Source organism: Patagioenas fasciata, chromosome 1 (assembly GCF_037038585.1).
Source record: "Patagioenas fasciata isolate bPatFas1 chromosome 1, bPatFas1.hap1, whole genome shotgun sequence".
Taxonomy (NCBI): domain Eukaryota; kingdom Metazoa; phylum Chordata; class Aves; order Columbiformes; family Columbidae; genus Patagioenas; species Patagioenas fasciata.
The window spans coordinates 119,029,080-119,056,011 of record NC_092520.1 but is presented as its reverse complement, the minus strand read 5'-3'; the positions used below and the strand labels follow the sequence as shown (position 1 = coordinate 119,056,011).

General features: G+C 42.4%; 1 protein-coding gene across 2 annotated transcripts in view; it reads right to left on the bottom strand.

Annotated features, from left to right (window-relative positions):
- Positions 1 to 23,477, bottom strand: part of SLC9A7 (solute carrier family 9 member A7) — a 76,108-nt gene extending 52,631 nt beyond the window's left edge. Inside the window, exon 1 of one of the 2 annotated variants that reach the window (XM_065854981.2) lies at positions 23,103 to 23,477. In XM_065854981.2, coding sequence (XP_065711053.1) covers positions 23,103 to 23,358 — 256 coding nt within the window. In that variant the 5' untranslated portion in view covers positions 23,359 to 23,477. The remainder of the gene's footprint in view (positions 1 to 23,102) is intronic. The other variant, XM_065854991.2, reaches the window with a different exon arrangement.
- Positions 23,478 to 26,932: the final 3,455 nt, after the last annotated feature.

Genomic DNA, 26,932 nt, shown 5'->3' with positions numbered 1-26,932 from the left:
TTTTGGACAATGTGGTTAAGAGATGAATTATTATCTAGACCTCTTGAAACTTTAAGAGGTACTACAATATTTGTTACCACATGAATTTGCTGGTTAAACAGCAGCATATGTGCTCCAGGGAGACCTTATTGCAGCCATTCAGTACTTAGAAGGCAACTACAAGAAAGATGGGGACAGTCTTTTTAATAGGGCCTGTTGCAACAGGACAAGAAGAAATGGTTTTAAACTAAAGGAGGGGAGATTCGGACTAGATATAAGGAAGAAATTTTTTTACATTGAGGGTGGCAAAACACTGGCCCAGGTTTCCCAGAGAGGTGGTCGATGCCCCATCCCTGGAGACATTCCAGGCCAGGCTGGACAGGGCTCTGAGCAACCTGATCTAGTTGAAGATGTCCCTGCTCATTGCAGGGGGTTGGACTCTGAAGGTCCCTTCCAGCCCGAAATATTCCATGATTCTGTGATTAACCCTAACAGTACACAAGCTGGATCAGTAGCTAATACGTGAAGACTACAGATTTCCTTTGGTGGAGGTAAAGTCTCTAAGGCGACCCACCACAAGCTTCTATTTTGCCTCCACCCAGCTTAGTTTTGGTACCACCACGCTGCATAACTTGACATTTAGGGAAGCCACTGGGATAAATGAATGGCTCTTGCCCAGAGCCAGGAGGAAACACAGGTATCACCTTCTCCCCTTCTAAGCAGCCAAGCTTACAAGCTAAGAAGAGAAACCAGTCAGAGCCTGAGCTTGCCTCTTCTTCCCAGTACTGTTTCAAGCTCCAAGTCAGACGATAAATAACTTTTCCTTTCATCCCACTGCTCGAGGCTTCCAGTCCAACAGCGCATTTTCAGCCCAACATGATACATCCCAGAAGCTACGTTTTTATGTTTCAAAGCGTTAGAGTTGAGTTCATTTACACCTACAGGCAAACACTGGATCTCCTTTGTGCAATGCATGTTCAAAAATCCACAGAAGTGCTATAAATGAAGTTCATTTTTTGTGGACACTGAAAGTCCCTGATGCACTTGAAGAGAGTTTGCTTTTTAAAAGCCATTAGCAATTTCCCACACATTTGTCTTTCAGGTTGTTCTTCAAGATGGGTGGGGAAAGAAAGAATAGTAATCAACTGCAAAGGAAACAAGTTACAGTGTTGAAGTACAAACATCGACTTAAGCCTGACAAAAAAAGTCTAATACTAAAGTTGAAGCTCAAGTTCAAAAATCTAAAGACTTATTAGGACAAAAATAAGAACTTATAAAACATTTGCAACTTACATACATAACTGAAGAGAAAAAAGTTTGACTCAAGTCTGCAGGGGAGGAAAAAAACCAGGAACAAGTTGTTTTTGTTTTTTTTTTTTTTCCTTTTGATGTCAGCTGAAAGTTACTTGCTAAAACCACTTTTGAGACCTAAAAAAAGCCACTTCTGTGGGTTTAAAAACTGAAAAGTTTTATGGAAGAGTTCTAGAAAAGTCCCAAACCACATAACTTAGAGCAGTGCTTTTCAATTTCAGCTAAACAGCTTCTTACACAAAAATAATTCAAAGTTTTATCACTTTCACCATGGATTTCTTTGGTGAAATATGCCAGTGTAATGACAAATACTTTAAATAATTTGTTGATAACTTTCTACTGGGTGTTTGCAGAAAGAAGGAAGTCAGATTCTTTGTTTCAGCTGCCTGAAAAGCAGAAAAGGCAGCTGTTTCAAGAGCAGCCCCCAAGTCAAGCTAGCAAATTTAGGATACAAGGTACAGAGGATGAACACATCACCACAAATAAGTCCAGCTGGTGGGAATAGGTAGATGTTAGTAATCCAGAAAACTGACTCCTGGGTATCCAAAGACAAAACCAGAGCTCAAATCACAAGTTTGGAGATTAAAGAACTCTTATGTAAACAGATGCTGCTTAAACTAGTTTACTTAGACTGTATTTCCCTGGGATTCCCCATGGTTTTTGGCAAGAGACAAAAGTTTGTCCTCATGGAACAGGCCCAGCTGCTCCTTTCTAGCACATTAGACCTTTATCTGCAGCTTCAACTGTTGCCATTTCACTGACAGGTGCAGGTTGCATTTCTCATGCATCTCCTGCGCATTCAACAATCAGCTCCCTCTGGAAAAATCTTGGTCCCAGTGAGCCCCTCAGCATCAAGCAGACAACCAGAACACATAGCTTATAGCACTGCCTGGACAAGCAGCTTCTGCGAAGTCCTCACCTCCATCAGGACGAGGGAAGCTATTATGCCTGTGGACCCAGCGTTGGTGAGGTGGCACCTCGAATCCTGTGTTCAGTTTTGGGTCCCTCACTACAGGAAAGACATTGAGGTGCTGGAGAGAGTGCAGAGAAGGGCAACAAAGCTAGTGAAGGGTCTGGAGCACAAGTCTGGTGAGGAGCGGCTGAGGGAACTGGGGCTGTTCAGCCTGGAGAAAAGGAGGCTGAGGGGAGACCGTACCACTCTCTGCAGCCACCTGAAAGGAGGCTGTAGCATGGAGGGGGTTGGTCTATGTGGAGCAGGCTGCCCAGGGAAGTAGTGGAGTCACCTTCTCTGGAGATGTTTAAAAGACATGTAGATGAGCTTCTCAGGGATATGGCTTAGAGGTGGACTTGTCATGCTAGGTTAACAGATGGGCTCGATTTTAAAGGTCTTTACCAACTTAAACAATTCTATGATTCTATAATACTCACCATCCTGAAAAGGCAATTTGAGACTTGTAGTAGTTCCCACTAATGAGGAGCAAAAACAAGTCCTGCTGTGCTATATAAAGTATTATTTCTGCAAACTCCTTAAAAGTTTAATACAACAAGGGTATGGAGCCATACAATTGATGATTATTGCTTTACCCTCCAGACACAGTGTTGCAAGCACACCTCTGCATTTAAAAAGCCTGTTGAGAACTCTAGCAAAGGCACAAGGCACTTTAAAACAACTGCTCTCACTCTGGAGATTGCAGAGTATCAGGCTTATTAAATATTAAGGCCAGACAAATTGCAGAGATGTCAACAAGACTCAAGACTTTGCAACCCAACATTGACAGATTGAGTAGTCTCTGTGGTATCCTCACCTAACGTAACTGCAGACTTTGCAAAAAGCATGCTTTCATGAAAGTAACTTGATTTTTTGCAGAGAAGGAGCAGAAAATATTTCTGCCAGAACAATGACATTTCACAGTTCCAGTTTCTGAGGAAATGTCTCATAAAAGCAAGGCAAGTTCAGTCAAATAAAATCTGTATGAGTTATTTTGCTGGACTTAGGTCCTATCATTTTTAATGCCTGTGCTTTAAAATAAATTTGCTGTAAAAGATTAACTGACGACCTCCATAAATTTTTTAAAAGGGAACTCAAAAATGAAAACCAAGAATTCTGAAATAAAAGAGGAACAATAGTGAAAAAAGACTCTGTAGTGTAGCTGTTAAGCCAATCACTTACTATATTAGTAAGAAAAATCCATATTAGCTTATGAATATCTCCAAAGAAGCTTCCATCACAGTTCTGCCTTTGATCATAAAAAAACCCCACCAAACACAACGACAACAAAAATCCCAAACAGTTATATCTAGGCTTCCACATTTCCCCTGATCAAAACTACAGCACAAACTCCTGGGTCACCAGAAAACCCACAGACACTGGAGCAGGAGGACACAATGACATGGCTCAGAGAGGGAGAAAGAGGGCTGGGTGACAAAAGGCTGCAGAAACAAAGACAAAAACACCAAGAACCAGAGTGCAAAGAAGCTGTAACCAAAACTGCATGGAGCTGCATCCCCTGACTTGTTTCTTCCCTTCATTACTGCTACCATTACTTGATTTTAACTCAAATAGCATGTTGTTTTTTTTTCCAGAACACAATTTTCTAAAGCAAACTGAAGTGTCCTACTCTGCACATGGAGCACAACAAGCTTCACTTCGCTTTAGAAAATTGCTATCTGCTCACAGAAATTAGCAGGCAGCACATGAGAACATTGCCCTGGGTTAGACAGCTCAAACATAAAATCCAGTTGCATTCCACCACACGTCTTAGATTTACTTTAAGATTGGACTTCTTACAACTTACAGGAGGCTGCTGTGCACTAGGACCATGTCCTATTTGTTAAAATTTGGAAAGGGTAACAGCAAGGTGGGTCTCTTCCAAGAGTGATAAAGCCTGAAAGCAAAGCCATGCCGTCTGCAGAGCTGGATTCCAGGTTTGACTCTATAAGAGCTTCTACATGATGCAAACAACCGCAAGCCACTTTTCACAAGGGGGCATGACTTGGCATTCTTGAACAAGTAAGCATTTAGAAGTGTGGTTTGCAAGAGCAGTGGGCTTTCCAGGATTCACTGATACATAAGAACATATCTGGGAGCATAAAGATAAGAAAATCCCAATTGCAGGCATGAAAAAGGGACAATTTAAAGAGATTCAGGGAATGCCTTTTATCTTGTTCCTTGCCGCAACTCCTTACCTGCAAGATGGAATAATAGCAGTCCCCTGCAAACACATCACAGAATTTAATGGTCATGTGAACTGACAGAGAACAGCAATCAAATTCACAAAGAATAGAAGGAAGGCAGAAAACTTTACAGAGATGTTACATGATAACAGCTGCATGTACCACATACAAGCTCTATTCTAAAAGCTAAGAGACAAAATTGAATAAAGCAGACCTTTCAAGTCAGCTGTACAAGGACATTTGCTGTTTTGCACACCCTCTGTCTCCAACAATATCTAGGAATTGACCTTCATTGCTGCTAGAAACACAGTATCCTTGATCCCAAGGTAAAGCAGAAGTTGGGCTGGTGTAGCTAAAGCTGAAGCACGGGTTAGGTACGCCGGCACAAAGATGAGGATGCCTTTTCTTAGAGTGGACACAAACAGAGAACAGGTCGGTCTAGTACACTCTTAGAGTATGACAGTAATTGCTTTTGCTGTTTCCAGAGTACCTAGTGAAATATCTTAAGAGTCCATATGATCATGGAATATAGTAATATTGGACACTTATTTGATTTTCTGTGTCAGAAGTAGCATGGAAGCTGGTTCATACAAATATACTATACAGGCCAGTTCCTTCAGTGTGACCTATCAAAATAGAAACATAAAAAAATTGTGACATGCCTGTAGCAATGCAAATCCAGTCTGACAGGTAAGAGCTGGAAAACTGATGCCTACAGAAGTGCAAATATTCAATTAACAGCTTCTATCAGCAATAATCACAGGTGTCTTGATGTCAGGAAATGCAGTCACCAATTCCCATCAAACCAGGGAACACACATACAGCAGAGATCCACAAAAAAAAGCACAACACTGTGTGCTCAAGTCTACTACTAGGAAAGATCCTAAAGATGGCAACTGCATGCAAAATAACTTCACTGAAAATCTGAATAAAACAATATTCAAAATATGCACCTAGATGGCTTCTATAGCACTATGTCTTCACCAAGGCAAAATCTCTTCCCCCTTGCTTTGCTCTCTGAAAACACACGGTTATCTCAAATAACTACAGCATTCAAGCTCCTTGTTTGCTATTCAAAGGCTCTTTATGCAAGACTTGTCATTAGTAATGAACTGTCACTAGCAAAATGCTGTTCAGGAAAGGTTCTCTCTTTATCTATAGATACCTTCAATAAGCACCACTAACATTTGCCACTTCAGTAGGTGTATCGAAGTCCCCAGGTTTGCTTGTTGACTTAACCAAAACAGATTGCATAGTGAAAAGTCAAAGGCAAGAAAACCTTCTTCAGACCAGAATATTAATACTGTGTGCAAAAAATAACACTCGCATAAGAATTATATTTTTTTAATATAGTACGAACAGGTGCTACATTTAGGTTGTGCAGTTGCTACGCCAGCTAGTACCAATGGATTCAGGAGTACCAGTCAGTCACAAGAGGCATGTCTGTTCTGATCTGCACTCAGTACCAGGTACAATAGGTACCCATACCCTGCAAAACACTTCAAACAATTTAATTCCAATTCTTTATTTTAAATTAAAGAGTTGGTCGTAGTTCAACCAGACTGTTCTATCAAGAGAAATGGGTAACATGAGGTGTTATTTACTTGCTCTGGTACTGGAGCATTGCAAAGTGCTGCATGCTATGTAAGGGCACAGCAACTGGCCAGTGATCAATTACTCCTGATTATCACTGTATTTAGAAGAGACGAGTATCGCTTAGGATAGAACTGCTGAAATGCTTTATCAGAACACCATCGAAAATGTTCGTATTTACTACTACCTGTCACGACAGGGGCAAAGTGGAATCTGAAGGCATGCAGCTTTTGGTCAGAGTACTATTTATATTTGCAAACACAGGGAACATTTCAGACTCTGAAATCAATGCTCATGTCCAGCCAGTGGAGCAAGGTCTTCCTTCTTCAGTGCTCCTGGCATAATACAACACAGCATCTCCCTCAGAACTGCAAGTACCTTTTTGATAAGACTTGTCTGACAAGACAAGCGCAGCTAGTGATGGAAAGTAGAATTAAGGTCTAAAGTTACAAGCTTTTAGTGAGAAATAAATAGATCAATCACACTTAAGAAGAGAGATACACTAGTACATCACATTCTGTCTTGGAATACATTCTCTCCAAGTACTCTACTGTGCTTTTAATAAAACGAGTACGTTACCTAAAGCTAACATTTTTTGCCAGCCCAAATACTTCACAATATACTGACAACTGCACAAATGCCTGGGACAATTCATCCATTCATGACCACTGGAGTTCATCATTCCAACTTATTCTTCATCCTTCGCAGATGCAGTAATCCTTATGAATACAGGCTTTCTTCAGATTGTAAAGAATGGCAATAGGGCTATAATAAAAATCCATCCAAAGAAAACCCAGTCTTTCAGAGCACACGCTGAAGATTTGCTTATCTGTACAGCAGTCAGCTAGAAAACGTACAAATTCTTCAAAACAAAACAGGAAAATCATGGGAATTGAGTCAAAAAGGGTTTATGAACCACTATATAATTCAGATGCTGTATTTCAAAAGCTGCAAAGCACTTCTGTATAAATAAAGTGGTTTCGCAGCACCCTCCCTCCCAAATACACATAAAGACTACCTTTCCCCACTCCTTTGCATCTAGGGATAAATAGCTCTCAAAAAGAAGGAATGACAAAAATAAAACAAGGTTACAGATATGCTGAAATGCTGTTGTCAGCACTAGAGAGCATTCTGCTGCTTCCATACAATAAGTATGTTCATGTCTGCTCCTGACAATAGGGCATTCTGAAGCTGTAGTAATTAAAGTAGTTCTTGAGAAAAGAAAAACTACTGCTACGATGCCTATTCATGCCAAGGACCTCAAGAGAATTACTGCTTCAGCACGCCTTCCCTCAGTAGCAGGCAAACCAGCTGTACAGTGATTTTGCTATAACCCCATGTGAATAAAAGATAGCCTCCTGAATGCTAAAAATAGATTACACAATAGATAATGCAACCCAGTAAATACACATCCATTGCTTTTTTTTTTGTGCAAAGCTTTAACAAGCTGTATCAATTTAAGCAAGAGGACTTGTGAAATGAGAGAAGGCTGAGCAACAATAAATGGAAGATCAAATTGGATAACTGCTCCTTACAGTAAAGTGTTACCTAGCTATTAGACCCACAGGTATACAGGGATCAGAGCTAATTATCATAAGGAATCAAGTAGACTGTTTAGCCTATCATTGTCTTCTGGCATAAACAACATTTTGGAAGGAACAGTAGAACTTTGAGGACCAGGACAGCATTATCCTTGTTACCATAATGTTTCAGGTTATGAGATCCAGGTGGGTGCAGGAGAAAGCATCACCTTCTGGATTGCTAGAACAGCAAAACATAGACAAAAGGTATACCCAGTTATTCATGCTAAAAGCTGACAGGCTGAACTGCCAGATCATTGGGAAAACACTCATCAGGCTGCACTCAGTCAAGTCTCAGACCACAAACATAATAATAGAAAACTGGCAGATGTCATCATTAAACATATGAAGTCTACCCACTCAGAAACCAGTGTAATGACTGGACACTACTAAAAGATTTGCTTCAAGCACAGGATTCAACTTTGGCTACTCTCTGAGCAAAAGATCATCTTCTCCAGCAGTCTAAGTGGAAGATTTATCATTAAATTCCACTGAAAGTTAACAAGGTGGGCCACAATTCTCCTGTCGCAACAGTAACTAAAAATCTTGCACTGAATCAAGCAGAAATAAAGGACTAAGCATATTTTAAGACATGAGTAACACAGAGTTCCCAATATTAAGACACTCATGACCAATACCAAAATATACACAAAAGGCCAGGAAACCTTCCTGTTAACTATTTTACCAATACTCAGACATTCATTTAAAAATATATATATGTGTATATATGTATGTATAAAAATCAGCTCTCCTTATAACTATTGGCTATAAAAAAAGACTGAGGAAGTCACTCACACACCCTGTGCCAGACTTGGAATGGGGAAGGGACATTCCGGCAGCCAGATGCCCTCCAGCACTCACACCTCTCCCATACAGGAGGGGGCAGGCTGCCTGCCTTGCTCAGCTGCTATAAAGCAAAAATCAGTCATGTTACAGGCACAGATGAGGCATGCAAAGTCAGATTGTGTTTAATTGAGGCCCTGCATGATCACTACAGGACCAAAGAGTACACATGTACCAACTGCATCAGAGTGGAGGGTTCTGCTTTTCCCTGAACAGAAGTGATAATGCTGGTGGAAATTGCTGAGTAAAGACAGCAGCACAACTTGGGATCCAAGTTCAGCAGCCAGTTTCCTGAGCAGCCTTGAGCAAACATTTCCTGTTGCTTACTTTAGATTCAGTACTATTTTCCATCTTTAAGAGGCAAAATTTTTAAGGCTTTACAATCCTTGGACACTAATATGGTATTTCATGGAGCTGTAAATAGATACACACACTTTTTTTCTTTCTTCATCCCACATAAACAGGTGTAAAGTGTAGTGAGGAGAATTGGATCCTAACTTCAGCTGATGAGCAGCAGTGGCCCAACCACTCCCCTTCTCCCTGCTCTCATACCATCCCTTCAGGTGTGCCAAGCAAGTAGGAGTATGAAAGAAAGAAGCAGCAGTGTAAACAGGTGACTAAAAACATTTTTACAGGCTGAGTAAGATTGTTGTGGTGGTTCAAAAATTGTGCAACTGACATTGACTTCTGAGAAGGTTTGCCACATAGCTCAACAGCCTAACCCCAGCCATAGCCAGAAGTCCCCTCCCTAGTCATGTTCCTGAGGGAAAGTATTCTTTTTTCAAGATTCTCTATTTACCACCTCAAAGACTTGAGGTTACTGGATTGTGACCCACATACTATGTAGAAAGGTCTGCCAAATACCACAGAAATACAGCAATGAAAAGCCTAGACCAGTAATCAGAATGTTTTTCTTACTTGAAGAAAGGCTTCTACTTTTTCCAGCCAATTATTTGTTATTCCTAAAAAATATACATATATATATATATATCTCTTAAGAATACTTCTGTCTTCTCATAGCCAGTCTCTCAGCCCATTTCAGTAAACCTAACTTAATCTGATGCCTTCTCCTTGACTAAATTTCACTCTGCAGATAAAGTTCAGCCAAGCATTTCTCCTTGGGGTGCCTGTTGCCCCAGCAATTTGTTCTGCAACTTCTTCCAGACAGAGTAGGTGATTTCTTCAGTACTGGCTGATCTCCTGCTCACTGAAGCTGATGACAAAACCGCTTGATCCTCAAGCACGTCACACTGGAGTCAAACTGGGAAGTCATAGATAAATTTTCCTCATCAATACAGCCATTTGTCTAGTAGAATGTGTCCTGCAAATGTGACATCCCAGTAGTAACCCAAGTCCATGAAACCTGGTTAGTACAAGTTACAGTATGAAAGTGCACATTTTTCCAAGACATTTTAAAAATAGGATTTTGTTGAGTTTCATCTTGCTTAACATTGAAGCCTAGCATTACGGAACAGACCTCTGGCAAACAGCTGTTAAAAAGTATTGGGAAGACCTTACTGATTCTTGTTAACAGTCCCAGAACACCCTCCTGGTTGCACCACTCCTGAACTACGCAAAACCCCCACCTGCTCAGGAACTTCCCGTAATCTTGTATTTGTCAACAACATGCTGTTCCAAGTTTCTCAAACAGTGATGCAAATACAGTAAAACAGGTACATCATCTATAGTAAGAATTGTCAAATTTACAATTTGATTACTTAAGGTGCCTCAGACTGCCATTGATCACGTTTATTTCAATGTATGATTCATAGATCTTTTATGTTCTTCATGCAATATCCATTCAATTTATGTTTTAGGACAACAGAAAGAGGGCACCTAAGTTTCTTCAGTTGACAAGTTTTTCTGGTGTCATTGGAAAACAAAAAATACCATTCTCAAATGTAAAATGGTATATTCTCTATACCAAATAAAGTACAAGTAAATACTGTTTCCAATCAAGTGAAGCATCAGAAAACTGTCTCCATGTTCCCATAGAGAGTATTACACAAGAACAGGCTATTCCGGAAAGCGAGTGCTTCAATTCCGAGGCAGCACGTTGTGTGTGGGTGCACACATGTTGGGCAGAAATGTGACCAGTTCAAGGATCTCAGTGTCCAGCAAACACCGTGAAGATATTGCATCACTTAGATTCTGGCACTTTGCCGTCATTGCAAAAGCTGCCAACTTTTGTTCTAAAGCATGGCCCTTTTCTGCAATTAAGGAATCTGAAGATCTCAGAAGATTACATTCACTTAAAGACTATTTTTTACAAATTTGTTATAATCTAGTGGTACAAATTGAGTTAATTTCCTTACTTGCCATTCCAAGAAAATTCTATAACATAACCCTGACAGTAAATAGTTGTCAGTGGTCCAAGTACTTCGCCCATGAGTCGAACTTCAAGCCTTATTTGAAAGCCCAAGGACTGAAAAGTAGGCCTTGCTTTTAACACAGGCTATTAGCAAGTTAAATAATGTTAGCTTAATTCTTGTTACAATTAACGTATTCCTAGAGAGACTAGCATCTTTATCTTTCACTTAACAAAAGCATTGATTCATATAGCATTAATTAAAAAAAAACTAAATCAATACCCACAGACCCAGGAGGACAACTGAGAACACAGCAATAAAGCAAGAGAGGGTCAAGGAAAAAAGTTACTTACAAACAGAAAGAGTTTAATCTGAACACAATTATTCTGTGCCTTGAGAGGCATTAGGATAAGCTATTGGATACAACTTGGGGAGAAGCAGAGAAGCATCAACGAATGTTTTAGGCCATTCCCACAAAAAAAGCTGGCAAGCAGAGTAAGTACAATATTTCTTTCAGGACAGCTAAAAGACAAGATCAGAAAAGAATAGTCAAATACACAGGAACCATTAGAGGGCAAGATTTATCTGTATCTATCTCAGCACCTCACGTATGAAGAAAGAAAAAGGAGGCTACCAAAATCCATACAGACATCATTCCCCAAGTTATTTTGAAGTCCCTAGTCTACCTTGGAGCTATGGTAAAGGTAGCAGCTAATACAGAAAAACAGCTTGTTGTCTGGTAACAGACAACCTATGACTTTGGCCAGTGAACATAGCAAGCCAAATCCTTCAGAGTGGGTTTTGGTTTTGCTGGTCTGTTTCTGTTTTTAAAAACAAAACTAAGTTTAAGCAGTACCTAAAAGACTGAGGACCTGATGGGGGGGCCTTAGCATCTGCAAGCTAAGAAGAAAGTGTTCATAAACATGAACTAAATTGTGCTTACAGTTCCTGCCCTGACCTTCCAGTCTTTAGGAAAGGGGCTAAACCATATGTAATACAACACGTAATGCAGTTTACCATATCCCGAACTCAGCTTGACAAAACACATACATACCTGATATCATAAGTGCCTGATGCAATGGGAAGATTAGGTATTTGTGTCTGAAGTACAGAGAACAAGAAATAATTGTCCTATGTTTTACATTTTGGAAGAGATCCCAAACCCATTAGGGTAAAAACCTGAAAATTTTGAAATAAATACACTCAAGCATTTGCCAGTAAAAGCAATAAACTCTTTTTATGGTTCCCCAAGGCTAATTTATGGGGAAGAGGGACATGAAGTACTAGGCACTGCCAGGATATCTATGTTGACATGTGTCTGTTTCATGCAGGCACATGTGAAAACTGAGTATGTTCCAACTATATTTAGTTACTGCAGCTTAACAAGCAGGTCACCATTAGGAAATCACTCACTTGCTCTTCAGTCATGCAGTGCTGAGGAAAAGATTAATTTTATGTCCATGAATCTCTGTAAAAGATCATTAGGAAGATGGTTACCCACTGGATTTTTTGGAAGCCCAAGAAGTTTGTGTGTGTTCTAAGGAGGCACCCTCTGTCTGAGAGAGAGATTTGGGAGCAAAGTCCCTAAGAACTTGGTAAGTCGGAAATTCAGAGAAAAATTAAACCTGGTACAGAAACACTACCTTTCCATTCAACCTCCTAAAGCCTGAAAAACATGTTTGAGGCTCAGCAGATAAACACATTGCTCTAACACATGCGAACATGGTTGAAGAAATGTTAAAGGTTTCTAGAGACAAAACACAACTTCGTAAACAAAATATTTGCCAAGTTAGATATACTATTTTGAGGAGATGAAAAGCAATAATGGTAAGGCTGAAACGTTGCACTGGCACTCAGTTGCCCACGTGAAAATCTTTTCCAGACTTAAGACTATGTCCCGGTTTTACCTGGCATAGAGTTAATTTTATTCCTAGCAGCAGCTGATAACATACTGATGTTTTAGTTATATCGAGGGTTAACATTGCGGGGTGACAATCAAACCCTGGCAGATGTATTGTTAACTTCCTCTCCCCCCCCACTTCCCCCTTTCGCCCCTCCCTCTCCCCCCTTCCCACTCAGGACAGGCGATCGGGAGGGAAAGAAGGACAGAGAGAAGAGAGTTGGAAAAGTTAAAGATGTTTTACTAATGCTACTAATAAGAATAGAGAAAATAATACAAAATATACAAAACCAATCTTGTAAGTCTCAGCAACTGCAGAGCCAGCACCCAAAGTCCTGGATTAGACTCTGTAGCCAACCGGAGCTGGATTCAGTCTCTCACTAGGCCTCAGTTTGCAGGGACGACCAGCAAGGTCCTCTCCTAATGTTGGCCATAAGCAGAAGGGAAGGAAAAGGCAAGAAGGGCAAAGGGACGAGATCCTCATGATCTCCCACTTTTATATGAAGTATTCACGTGAATGGAATGTTATACACAATTGGTCAGTCTCTTGGTCACTGGTTTCTCATTGCCCGCCTCGCGAGATGTCCATCCGCACTTATCAATAAGTTTGCATTCCATTGCTAGGTTTACCAAAACATGTATCTGGTTCTCCAGGAAAATGCAGCTAATATGAAGGCTTTAGCTGACAAGCAAATTCACTAAAAGAGAAACTTGTTTTTTTAACAAAACCAGGACATGTTGTTGCTGAATGGTCAAGGACTTTTCAGTTTCTCATACTGGGCTGCCAACAAGAATGCAGGGAGTGCACAAAAGGTTGGGAGGGGACACATCTGGGACAGGTGACCCCAGCTGACCAAAGGAATATTCCACACCATATGACATCATGCTCAGCATATAAAGCTGGGGGAAGGAAGGGGACGTTTAGAGTGATAGCATTTTTCTTCCCAAGTAGCCATTATGCGTGATGGAGCACGGCTTTCCTGCCTGCCCATGGGAACTGGTGAATGAATCCCTTTCCCTGGCTTTGCTTGTGTGCATGGTTTTTGCTTTACTCATTACATTGTTTTCATCTCAACCCAGGAGTTTTCTCACTTTTTACCCTTCTGATTCTCTCTCCCATCCCACTGTGGGGCAGGGAGAGTGAGTGGTTGCGTGGGGCTTGGTTGCCAGCTGAGGTTAAACTATGACAGATTACTTTACTCACACCATGTCTTCAAAATGCTCACCTACTTCCAGGAAGAACTCACTGTAAACAGTGTCTGATGTGAATATGTTCCCTGCAAGACTCTAGTACTGTACATAGGTATGACAAAACCGCACCTTTTACGCTGCACAGCAGTCACAACTGCCAACATATAAAGCTTCAAGACAACTAAACAAGTACAAGTGCTCACCTCAATCCTGTGAGCCAGGAAACGGCACTACAGTCAACCTTGCCAGACATGTCTATGGAAAGTCACACACAGTCACCCTCCTGTGCTCTTAATATACAAGATCACATAATATTTAACTATAATATCAAAGATAACACAGGAGGAATGATCAGGTGACACTCCCACAGTGGGAATGGGCCTTTACACAAGTTTTCTTCCTCAGTGCTTATGCCTATATTTTCCAGGTGTTGCAGAACTGCAGCATAGCCCATGATGCCAATTCCATGCCCTGCTTCACATCTCCTGTGAATGCCTCTTCCACCTCAGGTGGCATATCCCTCCCAACTAGCAAAGGGGATCCCTATATGCGTCAGTTCAAACTCCTCTATTGAGTCCAACTTCTAAATTTTACTGAAGTTACAGTCGCATAGCAAAGCTAAAAGCCAGCTGGAATAAGTTGGTGTATCAGGCCAAGAATAACGAGTTTAAATGTGGTATCTAGTAGCAAACACAAAGCATGGATTGTATTCTCTCTCTCTACCACTTTAGGTTATCAACTTCATGCTCATACACAGACAAGCAAATACAGTGCCAATTAGGTGGAACCAAGCAAGGTCTTTGATAGTTGCCATTATATGAAAAAGCAAACCCAGGTCCCTTTCAAAGATGCCCAGATGAAGTCTCTACTGCCTTTTTTTTTTTTTAATACTTCATAGTGTGAAAAAATAGAGTTTGTAATTCACCCACAAAAACATCCAGATCCTAAGACTGCAAGTAACAGTGCTGGGTATACAGGGAGCATAAATACACGCTCTCCAGCCTCAGAGTTTTGGATGGGGGAAGTATCCAGCTCCATAGTAGGTAACTTGTATGTTCAGCAAAGGCTATAAAGCAAGTTCTCTAGCTGCAGGAGAGAGTGGATTCTGGAGTTAAACATTAGCAGTTTGCTCAGAAAGAAGACAGTCTAAGGAAAAACCGTCAAGCTTTCTCATGGTTAAGTAAATTATTCCCAGGAGAAATGCCACTACACAATCGGTAAGCACAATGAAGACTGACATGAAGGAAAGAGCAAACAGGAAGGATTGCGCAGCAGTAAAACAGCAGCGTGGATGTATATAGCACTTTAAATGCAGGTCCTTTTCACTGCTGAATAGCTTGATATTAAGTGCTAAGTAGGGGGAAAAAAATTCTCAGAATTAGTGTAGAAACAGATAGCATCCATTCTAATGGATTCAAAGAGTATAAATCAAAAGCTAGTCATATATCAGTGTCCCATAATTACTTTTAAACTATCATCAGTTATAACATCTTCCTGTTAGTATCTCATACTCAAAGCCATAGCAAAGATTAACAGCAGTTTTCATATTTAATCAAATTCTTGAAATAATGGGATAGTATCCAACCCTCAGAAGCAATGACTACATACCCAGTGGGTTGGCACTGAGCATGGCCAGAGCGTGACCTGTTGCAGAGCTGACACAGGAAAGAACCTCACACATGGGGGACACCAAGCCACACCAGCAGCTTTCTCTTCAATTAGCTGCTGATGATAAGAGTCACAGATGCATCCACACACACCCAGCACATTGAAGACTGTAATCTTATGCACAGACAAGTTAATTGCATTTTAGAATACATTTATACCATACTCCTGTTTCCATCTTTTTTTTTGTTGTTAAGAATAGTCCCCCAGCTTTGTAATGAAAGAACAGGAGAACAAGTCAAATAGCACCCACTTTAAAAAAAAGTCTCCTCAGTACTAATTAACTTTTTTTAAACATAAGTAAGAAGTGAAGACAACGATGGAGAGGGATGGCGTTCAGAATAAGCATGTCACTTTATTTAAACTTCTCCACAAAGCCAGCACACCAAGGTGTCCGTCAGACCCACAGCTCTGCTGTTCAAACTGCCCCTTCCAAGGGGCTGATGAAGTTACAGAGGAGGAACTAGCAGTACACTTACTATGTGCACTTAAAGTTTGCACCAGGTATTTCAGCAGCCTCCAGCTGCCTTTAAAACCATTTGCTACAGATGTATTTCAACAGGGCAGGGGCATTTTGAAAAACAAACAAAAAATCCAACAAAACGCTACAAGCAGAGAAAATGACAGCTATGGAAAAGCAGTCCAGACTACAGGAGATCTATGAGCACACAGCCCCACCCCACCTCCCCTCCCCCAGCACAGCTCTATGGGCAGAGCTACCCCATTGCTGGGCCAGCTGTGTAGCTGCACAGCCAAATGCACAGACACCTCCTAGCAGCAGCGCTGCACCTACAGCAGTTGTGCCAGGACAGACCTACCAGGCAGGTGTGCCTTCTTTCTCCATGCATCACTTGCCCTTGTACCAAGAGAAATGCAAGAGCTTAAACCCAGCCTTTGAAATGAACACAAAATACCGAAGCCAGGAAGAAAGCAGAGAAACTACATGCCTCCCCTGACTAAGACCACAGTTAATCTCCTGTAATTGAGGGGGAGCATTCGACTATTTCTCCCTGATTTAAAATTAAAAAAAAAACAACCAACCCACCCACCCCCACAACCAACCAACCACATACACAAAAAAAACCACTAAACAAACAAAATACCAAACAACCACACCAGCTTCTTCCACCATAGCTTTCAAGGGCCTTTAGGTACTTCTAAAAGTAAGTGAATTGTCTAATTTCAGGGCATTAAAAAAAAAAGAGAAAGAAAGAAAAGAAAAAGCAGTTTTATACCATTTCTCTTTTCTTCCTTCACACTCAGTTAATTGCAGGCTGAAATGCTTTTTAATAGGGAGGGGAAAAAAAGTGCATTTGAGCTAAATTACCCATCTCTCTTAGATACAGAAAAGATCTGATCTGCTAAGAACAACCGTGTGTTTTTTTACAACACTAATAAAATCCCTTCAAGATAAATACCCTTCTAAAAAAAATAATTGCTTGTATCACATCCTTTCAATATAGACACCACTTAGACTACAGCAGGGGGAGAAAGTCTATATTCAGTATTAAATGAGGATAAAGCATTAATCCTGAGTCAAAAATAAGGATTCTATTAAAAAAAAAAGTCTACAAGCTGGTATTTCTGGCTGTCAGAGTGGAAACAGCAGTCTTGAGTTAAATACTGATGCTGTCTTCCTGAACACTGCAGCAGTTCAGCAGCTCAGTGCCAGCCTCAGCACATGAAGAAGGCAAGAGCATCCATGGTACACAGCACCTGTTAAAGGGCTTGATAGAAACTGCAAAGTATTTTTTACTCAGGCCCCTAGCAGACCAACTGCAGGAGATGTCCTATAACACTGATAAGTTCCAAAGCTTTTTTTTTTCTTTACAATAGCTGACCTGTGGTTCCTGCCTCAGATTTCTGGTTTCTAGATCAGTATGAGGGTGGATACTACCATCTCTACCTAATGGAGTGAACAGTTATTCAGACAGCAGGGGATGGGGTTGGAAATATCCCCCTACCAGAAGCAAGGATAAGAAATACAGCACATGCAAAGGAACACCTTCCCCTTGAGTCCCCAGTTGGTCACTACAGCTGTGTGGTGCTGTTGGGCAGCACCAACTTCAACAGCCACTTATGTCACCAAAGGCTTCCTGACATAGAGGAAATCCAGGGTTGCCATTTCTCTCTTCTTTGGCTCATGCCAGTTATCAGAAAGGTATTCTGGTGCTGATTTGATAGAACATCTCATGAAAGCAAAATTAACAAACAAAAATGAACTAATTTGTCTTAAATGCTATTAAAACCACTGCCTTCCTCACACCACACCACCCCCCAAAAAAACACAACCAAACAAAAAAACCCACAAAAAACCCAACCACACACTACAATTTCCCCCTCAAAAAAAAACCTCCCAAAACTACATCCTCCTCCCCGCAAAATCACTGCTATGATGACTACAGCTGCATTGTATTCCAAAGATACTTCAGAAACATTAGCAATATATAAGCTATCCAATTACCCCACCTGAGGAGCAAATCTGAAGTACAAATAGGTTAATAATAACCGACATATAGCATTTCTTCAAAAAAATCTATCGCAAAATAAACTAACTTCCATCCATCACAGGCCACAAAACAAGCTTACAGGCAAGATCTGCAACACAACTGAAATGTCCTGAGCAGTCAACAAATTAACCAAGACCCACTTTCAAAATCTCTAATCAAGAGACTGAAAATAACATCCAAGACAACAAGCAGGTTGCCAGAGAAAAGATAATGTTCTCAAAATTGGGTGCTCGGTTATGATTCTAAATCTAGTATTAGAGGCTTATATGAAAATAGCTTATTAAATACCAACACTACCATTAGTTTATGGCAGTGGAGATGCATTAGGTCATCTCTAGCATGTGTAGAGGCTGGAGTTGCAACAGAGAGCACTGCAGCCAGGTGAGCTAAAAATATCTACTCTGTGGATACAGAAACGTAGTCTGATACAGAGTATCTCAGAACAAATTTGATAATTTTATCCTGAACATTTACTTCTTATCTCTCCTTTCTGATCCACAAAAGGAAAAGAAGTTTAATATGCCTCTTCATGTATTGTTTTTATTTCTCCATGCCCAAGTCCAGTTTTGCTTTTATCTGCAGTGCTGGCACATGCCACTCCCAGGCAGTTCCAGAAAAATCCTGCAGTCCAAAAGGTACCTGGTAGGACTGACACTTGTGCTGATGTGCAAGTTGCCAGTTAGCTAACTTATCACTTATGAAAAGGGACAAATTTCCTAATGGGAGCAAAACCACCAGATCTGCTGAGACACACCTACATATCCAGATTTCTGCTTCCTAAAGAACAGAGTGCTGCGGAGCCACCGTCACTTCCCATCCTTAAGCTCTTCCTCGAGCTCTCAAGGCACATGGTCCATGTGATGTGGTTCCCTACCACATGGGGATGCTCCTCAGCAAAGAGTGAAGAAGCCTGCCCAACACAGAGCTGCTGTACACAGGTCAACCTCTTCAGAAAAAAAAAACACAGCTCAGAACACTTTACCCTTGGGATTCAGACAACCCCAAAGAAAAGTGAGCATCATGGTCACAAATTGGAATGTGTGTGTCAGCAAAGTCTCAATCCCTTAACTGCTTTGTTGTGGGCTGGTTTGTTTTTGTTTTGTTTTTTTAATTGCTCCATAATGACTTGCATTAGTAATACTGTTGCTGGAGCAGCTGCAGAACACTTGACCCATGCAAGTATTTAGCTTTCGCAGAGCAACACTCTTGTTACAGTTTAAAGACCAGAATTCAATTGTATTTAGCACTTAGTAAGCCAAACACCTTGTGGAATGACCTGTGCATAATGACAGTGTGATGATGCAGTGCGTAATCAATTCAAATCAACATGCAGCTTTAGGAACAAAGTATTTTAAGACATTCAAAAGTTAAGTCCCTTCCTCTTTCACATACACAATTGTCATATCTAGCATGTACAGCTGAGGTCTGTAACTTTCACATCACCTAGTCAAAAAGAAGATTCTAAGATACACATCACAAAAAAAGAAGTGGCACTGAAAGTCATTAAACACTCATGTAAAGATGTGAAATAACATGAAGTTAACAGATGTTTCCAGAGAAAGATATTTAACACATCAGAATAATACAGACAGACAAGCAGTGACTGTCTGTTGAAGAGACAGTAGCTACACAGGAAATAAGAAACATGGAAAGACTACATAATTATTTTAATGACTTTTTCATCTTCATTCAAAGCAGTTAGCATGATGAAGTTACACAAAACACAGCAAATCTGGACAGAGCAGTAGCCTTTGTTCTGTTGAGAACGGGGTAATTAGACCACCACACTGAAACTGTCAGGCATGACAGATGCCTCCCACTCAACAGGCAGCAAAAAAAAATGCTACTCCAAGCCTGGAAGAATTGCAGACTTGGGCAGCACCAGCAGTACTTGGGCCACGGATGTTTTTAGCTAGGTAAAACACACGCCGTCTTTAACAGAACGGTGATTGAATCAGCAGAAGAAACATCATGAAAATAGAAGAAGATGTGCTCATATATGGATTCTCAGAAAAGTGAGAAGTGCTGGTTGAAGCTCTGGCTGGAAGCAGCTGCTCTGCTCACTGTTTCAAGCCAGTAGTGCCATCCGATTCCTCCTGCACGCAGTGAAAGAGGTCTCATTGCACATGACTGCCAATTAACATCCTAGATAAGGAAAAAAATAAATCCAGCTCCATTACCTCTTCTTAAAGAACAAAAGAAGCAAGCATCCATCAAGGCCTGCAGTTCTAACTAGCTTAGGTCAAATGTGTATTTGATCCAATACAATCATCCAAAGAGTCAATAATTTGAAAACAACAATTTTGGACGCGTTTTAGACGCAACTAGACAGTGTTTTCCAGGTCATTGTTTCCATGATAAAAATTAATCAGCACTGAAGTGCCAGCTTACTTCTCCTGTAAATGAAAGCCACTTACTCAGGTAGCATTGAAAACTGCTGTGATAGAAACACACTGACTTTTCTGTTAGAAAAATTCAACACAAATGGGACAAATGCTGTAGAGTTGACCATAAAAACACGTAAAAGTTACTTAATGTGCAGAGTTTGAAGCCTACACCAATGTCATATTATGAAATAGATCCTTTTGAGAACAACTAGACACTCAGAACTGTTTCATGCCAGATACTTCTCGTTTTAGGACTACAAACTCTGGTTGAAATCTTGCCATATAATTTTGTGTTCAAGACAGATCAAATATATGCATTTTAAATACACATACAGTGGGGGGGGGGGGGGGGGCAGGAAGCAATGTGCATCTCTGAGATATCAAGTTTTCAGCAAAATAGAGACCCATCTCTCAGTTTAACCACTATCCTTTAAGTGATAAAGAAGGAAGAGGATAAACTCCTATTTGAAGAATAAAGACTGGTTATCAGAAGTATAACAGACAGTAACTAGGATGCTTGCTGTGTTTTTTTATTTGTTTCCAAGGAAGTCTGAAAAATGTTTAAGTGAAGATGGGCCTCAGCAAAGTCTTGTTGGCATGAAGGCTACAGTGTCAAAAAGGAACTGAAGTCACTAAACGTGTTTTCTTGGATGATTGGCACAACATGGCAATAGTCAGTTTGCTTGGGAGGAAGAAGAGCATGTGTTTTGGGATACTAAAGGAGTTTATCTAGAAGGTGCATATATTGAGGAAGGATCTATGAAAATGAAATTATTTAAACAACAGCACAACAAAAACATGCAATGGTTTGAGCCAACTGTTCTGTCAGCAGTGCTGCCTGTGGTGCAGAAAGGGCTACAGCACAGTGCCTTTCCCAACACAGAATACCAGCACTCGAACATCAAATTGGGAATCTAGCATCCATTTCACGGATCAGGAGCTAGATGTTACAGCAAATTAACTTGAGTTTAATGAGAAGCAGAAGTTCTCCAGTTGAACAATTTCTTATTTCCCACACAGCTCATCAAAATGCATACCCAAATGGCCTTGCTGCCCTGGTACTTGTATTGCATACATTACCCTTCTCACATACTCCAGATTTCCACCATAAAATAAAAAACCTAAATCACTGAAATGATCTTAAAACATAAAAAGGAACTTGCTGAAGGTGACAATAGCAGGGTAATATCTAAACAACATCTACAATACAACCTTTCTCTGTCTCTTCCAATTAGCACATGGAGCTTATCGACTATATCCTGAGCACTATTCAGCTACTAAGCATTATTACGCTAGTGCACAGCTAACTTATATGCCAAATCATTAATTTATCAGTTTTCAGCAACAAGCATACGTGAAACAGACAGCAGTGCAGCAGAGAGATCAGTGACTAAGAGCAAATTGGGATGGTTTAAGAGAAGCATCAGCAGAGGAAAATTCCACTGCTTTGCAAGCAATCACGTAGCTCTCAAGAGCAGTAGTACTCATAGGGGAGGAAACGGTTCACTTTCCCCCTCCCCTTGAGTGCTGAATCTCTCATCTGTGGTTACCCTCAACATGCTCACCTCAACCAACATCAGGCAGGTGTTTCTCACTATTCAGCAGGAACTGATTCAGCTCACCAAGGAGAAGAAGTGCCCCTGGTGCTACATCAGTAGCCAATCATCATCAGACAAATCATTTTTTTAAACGGATGGCTGCTCCTCATCGGAACAGTTTAAGCTCTGCGTAGCAAAATGCACAGGAAATACAATTGCCCAAGTTTGCAGAGCAGCAAGTACTCCACGCTACAGATTCAGGTTCACCTGCAGACCTCTGTGCCAGCCATTATTAGTACCAGGAAAGAGCCCAGCTCCTCCTAATCATATCTGCCCCACAAATGCAAGGGAGAAAACAGGTTCTGCTGAGGGGTTTACTTTCCCTTTACTCACACCCAGCGGGGGAGAAGGGGTCTGGAGAGGACCAACTCAACCCACTACAGTTTTTCTCCCACCAGGTGGGCTCAGGAGGAGCAGCAGGCATCATCTGTCGTGGCCAGGGTCACCGCAGTCAGTGGGTAACAAGAAAACTCGGGCCACCCGTGACAGCAGCATGTCACCAGTCGGTGAGCAAACCCCAGAGCATCAAAGTTTAAACGCGCTCCTTTTCGCACAGTGTGGGCCACAGCACGGGGTTGAGGGGGAGGTATTCGGGAATCAGCACCGCGATGCACTGCACTGCTCAGCGCTTCAGAGCGCCAGCGGTACCCCCGGCAAGCTGGGGGAGAGTCCCCGAGCCAGCACGGCCACCCCAACGCCAGGGACCAGTGGCAGAGAGCACCTCTGGGCAGGACACCGCAGCGGGCCGCACCCCCGCCCCGCTCTCCGGGTACCCGAGGAAGAGCGCCGGCGAGGGGCGGGGATCCAGGAGCACCCCCACGGACGGGCTGTGCCGCGCCGGTGCTCCCTCTCCCCCCAACAGGGTGCGGCCTACCCCTGCACGCCCGCCCGCCGGGAGGGAAGGAGGGGGGCGCGGGGCCGCAGCGCCTCATCTCGCCTCGGGCGGCGGGGGCGCGGCCGAGCAGCAGGACCCGCCGCCACCTCCGGGCCGCCCCCCTCGGCACCTGCCAGGGGTGACACCAGCCCTCAGAGAGCCGCCGTCCCCCGGAGAAGCGGCGTGGGGGAAGCGGAGCTGAGGCGCGGTGCCGCGGCGGGACTCACCGTAGATCATGGCCAGGCCGGTTTCGTGGAGGAAACGGACGCGGCGGTGCTTGAAGAGCCAGATTGTGAGGATGGTGAGGGTGAGGAGCAGGATGAAGGTGAGGAGGCTCACGCTGTCCTGCCGATGGCTCTCCTCCGCCTCCTTCTCGGTGGCGAGCTCCTCCATGGCGCTGCTGCTGCTGCCGCCGCCGCTCCGCTCCGCCGCCCGCAGCCCGTCGGCTACTAGCAGGAGAAGCAGCAGCACGGGCAGAGCCATGGCTGCGAGCAGGCGGGCTGCCACGGCTCCCCGTCCCACACCCGCGGAGGCAGCCCGCGGGCACTGCCCACCGCCCGAGCGGCGGGGGAGAGGGAGGAACAGACAGACGGCGGGAGGGAGCAGCCCCGGCACACAAGAGCCCGCCCGCCGCCGCCTCCCCCGGCCCCTTAAAGGCGCAGCCCTGGCAGCGGCAGTCTCGGCCGGGGAGCGCAGGCTCGCCCGCCGTGAGGACGCGGTGTCCTCCGTGCCCGGCGGAGGTGAAGCGGCGGGAGGCACCGGGTATGGGGTACTGGACAAGGGGTAATGGTTTTAAACTAAAAGAAGGGAGATTCAGGCTACATATGAGGAAGAAATTTTTTACAATGAGGGTGGTGAAACACTGGCCCAGGTTGCCCAGAGACGTGTGAGATGCCCCATCCCTGGAAATATTCCAGGCCAGGCTGGACAGGGCTCTGAGCAACCTGATTTGGTTCAAAATGTCCCTGCTCGTTGCAGACGGTTGGACTAGATGGCCTTTGAAGGTCCCTCCTAATCCAAACCATTCTGTGATTCTACAGGTCAGAACGACCCCGCCGCGGGGCCGGTTTTGCCTCGGGAGTCCCAGGTACCACCTCGGCGGCGCGGGCAGCGCTGTGGGGTCGGTCCCGGTCCCGCTGTCCCCGTGTCGCACAGCAAGGCGACGAGCAGCTGCCACACGGGTGCGGTGTTGAAAATCACCCCGAAGCCCTCTCTGCCCTCTCTCGGGACCGAGCGGGGTCGGGAGTCCCGGTGGTCTCCGTGGGACCTGCAAGGGAATAGGCGCAGGCGCTGGTCGGTCTGGGTCTCTACGAATGTGCACAAATTCTCCCGAAAGAGTGCGAATATAGTCACTCGAGCGTTTTCTTGCTTGGGTTTCTCCCCCTCTTTTTTTTTTTTTTTTTTTTTTTCCTTCTTTCCAGATACAGGAAAACTTACCAGACCTAAATTGTCACCTTGGGGGTTTCCAGCCAAATACATCCTACTGGAGATTTGCCTCTAGAAAGCAAGACAATTACAGGAAATTAATAGAGCTAGTCAGTATTTTTCATTTGGGATTTATTCGTTTTAAAATCATCTCGAGTTGAGGGAGAGAAAGAAAAGTCTCTTTTCGCAAACGAGCCAAAATCAGAACTTTCTCCTTGAGCTTTTTTCTTCAATGAATCACAAACCTAAAAAAAAAAAAAAAGGGGGGGGAGGGAGGATTCCGAGTAAATTAAAATGTTTGGTTTTAAAGAAATATGGAACACTGTAAAGCTCGAGTTTGTAGGGGTTGGTTGGTTGTTTTTATCAGCTTCAGCAGGATTGTGCTTTGCCTTTGGCAACCAGAGGAGTTCCCTCCCAGTTTCCAGTGACAGTGTAGGCAGCGCTGACATTTCTGCTCCTTTAACATTTCCCCCAGCATGGTTATTTTCAATCACAACTTCTAACAGATGTATTCTAACCATTATTCTGCATAAAAAGAAAGCAGAATACCTTTGGTCACGTTTGTTTAGTTACGTGTCAGATAGTGCTGTCCTTAGCACTGCTGCCTGGACGCTTCTGTGGGCATTTCTTGGGGTGTTCCAGTTAAGAGTCTCTCTTCCAAACTTTCCTCCTGCTAGTGAATCTGGAATTGTCTCTTATCACATATACTTTTGTTTAGGAGGGTCCTTTTTGGAAATATTTTAAGATGACAGCTATGAAAATCTACATTTTTATTTATATGTAGTCCTTTTAATGATGGTATTTATGCAAACTCCTCAACAACCTTCAAAACACAGTATAATTATGTACAATTACCTTTAAATATTTGGTTGTGCAGGGCTGAAAGTTTACACTTACAGTGCTGTCATTTGTAAACCTTTTAGAGATGAAAAGCATTAATTTGCCCTGAAGACCTTGCTCCTGAACCTAAACGAACCATTAAAAATTACTGCCTCCAGCCTGCCTTATGTTAAATCTCACATTCAAAATTAACATTTCTGGTAAAATGAGAGCATTATACCACTAAATCTTTATTGTATATCTTTAGTGTATACAACCTACATACAATACAATGTGTATCTTTAGGATAGAACAACCTACAGGCCTCACAGCAGACTACAGGTATGCCACACAGAGCTAAGTATGTGTAATGCTGATGAAGTTGTAAAATAAAAAGCTGACCTGCAACAATTGACTCTGGGGTTTTTCTATCATGTGCTGCATAGTGCTGGGTGAAGTCTGTTGCTAAGTATGTGCTGTCTCTTTTTAAGAAGACAATTTACATGTATATTGTAATTTCATCTACCTCTCAGCTGAGTTGCAGTCAGGGTCTTAAGTTATTATACTTTCTGTAAAATCTTCCACCAGTAACTTGTGTTTTATCCTTCAACATTTGTGCAGGTCACTGTGCACTACACCTCATGCTCTCCAGGCAACAGTGAGAAATATCCAGGCACTTTCCAGGCATTTTTTTAAAGTTGAGCATAGTAGCCCAGATTTAGCTTTTTGTTTGTTTGGTTGGTTGGTTGGTTGGGGTTTTTTGGCTATGTTGTTTGTGGAGCAAAACATTCATCCATAGTTTGGTGTGTCAGTGTTACCATCAGCACAAGCTTTAAACTTTCACATTTGCATTTATGAGTGTTTTTACTGCTACATTGCTTTTGTAGCCTCTGCACAGGTATCACCTTATTCTAAGAACTCCTCCACTGAAATCAGCATGCCAGTAGGCACTGTCCCATAATACTTTTATTGAATTTTAAAAAAATATGTTCACCACTGTTTCACACAAAATTGGGCACAACTCATCCTTACTCTGGACTATGTGCGTGTAACTAAACCCATACACAAATGGGTGATGGGAGTATGATTGGTTCTGTCTGTTTTAGGCATCTAAGTTTAATAGTGATGTAATTAAGTTCTCCTCAACTCAGTGTTCTGTCTACTATGTTGTTGCCTGGGAATTTGATATGCACAGTATATCTGGTTCATGCAGGACAAAGTTTGCTGTCTCTTTACAGTCATGGATTGGTATCATGGTGAATGAATAATGTAACTGATTTACACAGGATTGTCTGGAGAGTATGATATCAAATAAGAAAAAAGGTATCAAGTTGAGCTTGTCAGCTGTAAACCAGGCTGCATCCTTTTAATAGAGCTGTGTTCGCGCAGCTCAGTTCATTACAGGGGTATAGCTGGCATATTTCTGTGGTGTTTCAGTCATTAGGAACACCAGTAATTTCACCTCAAGCTGTAGCTTCGTCACGTTAATAACCCTGTGGTTACAGTTTGTGCTCCAACCTTTTTCTGGCAGGTCTCCACCTGCCTTCCTATGCTGTTCTGCACTAAACCTTCCTCGTGTCTTCTATAGGTGGAACCTGGATGCTCCCTCTGTCTGGAGGCCACCACATATGTCGCAGAAGTCAGCCTGTCTATTTACCAAAAGTATCATTTTGCTCTATTCTTGGTTTCTTCGCATTTATTATTATTATCTGGTCCCAGGCAGAGGTCTTGCAATAGAATCATAGAATCATAGAATAGTTTGGGTTGGAAGGGACCTTTGAAGGTCGTCTAGTCCAACCCTAGTTTTAGATCT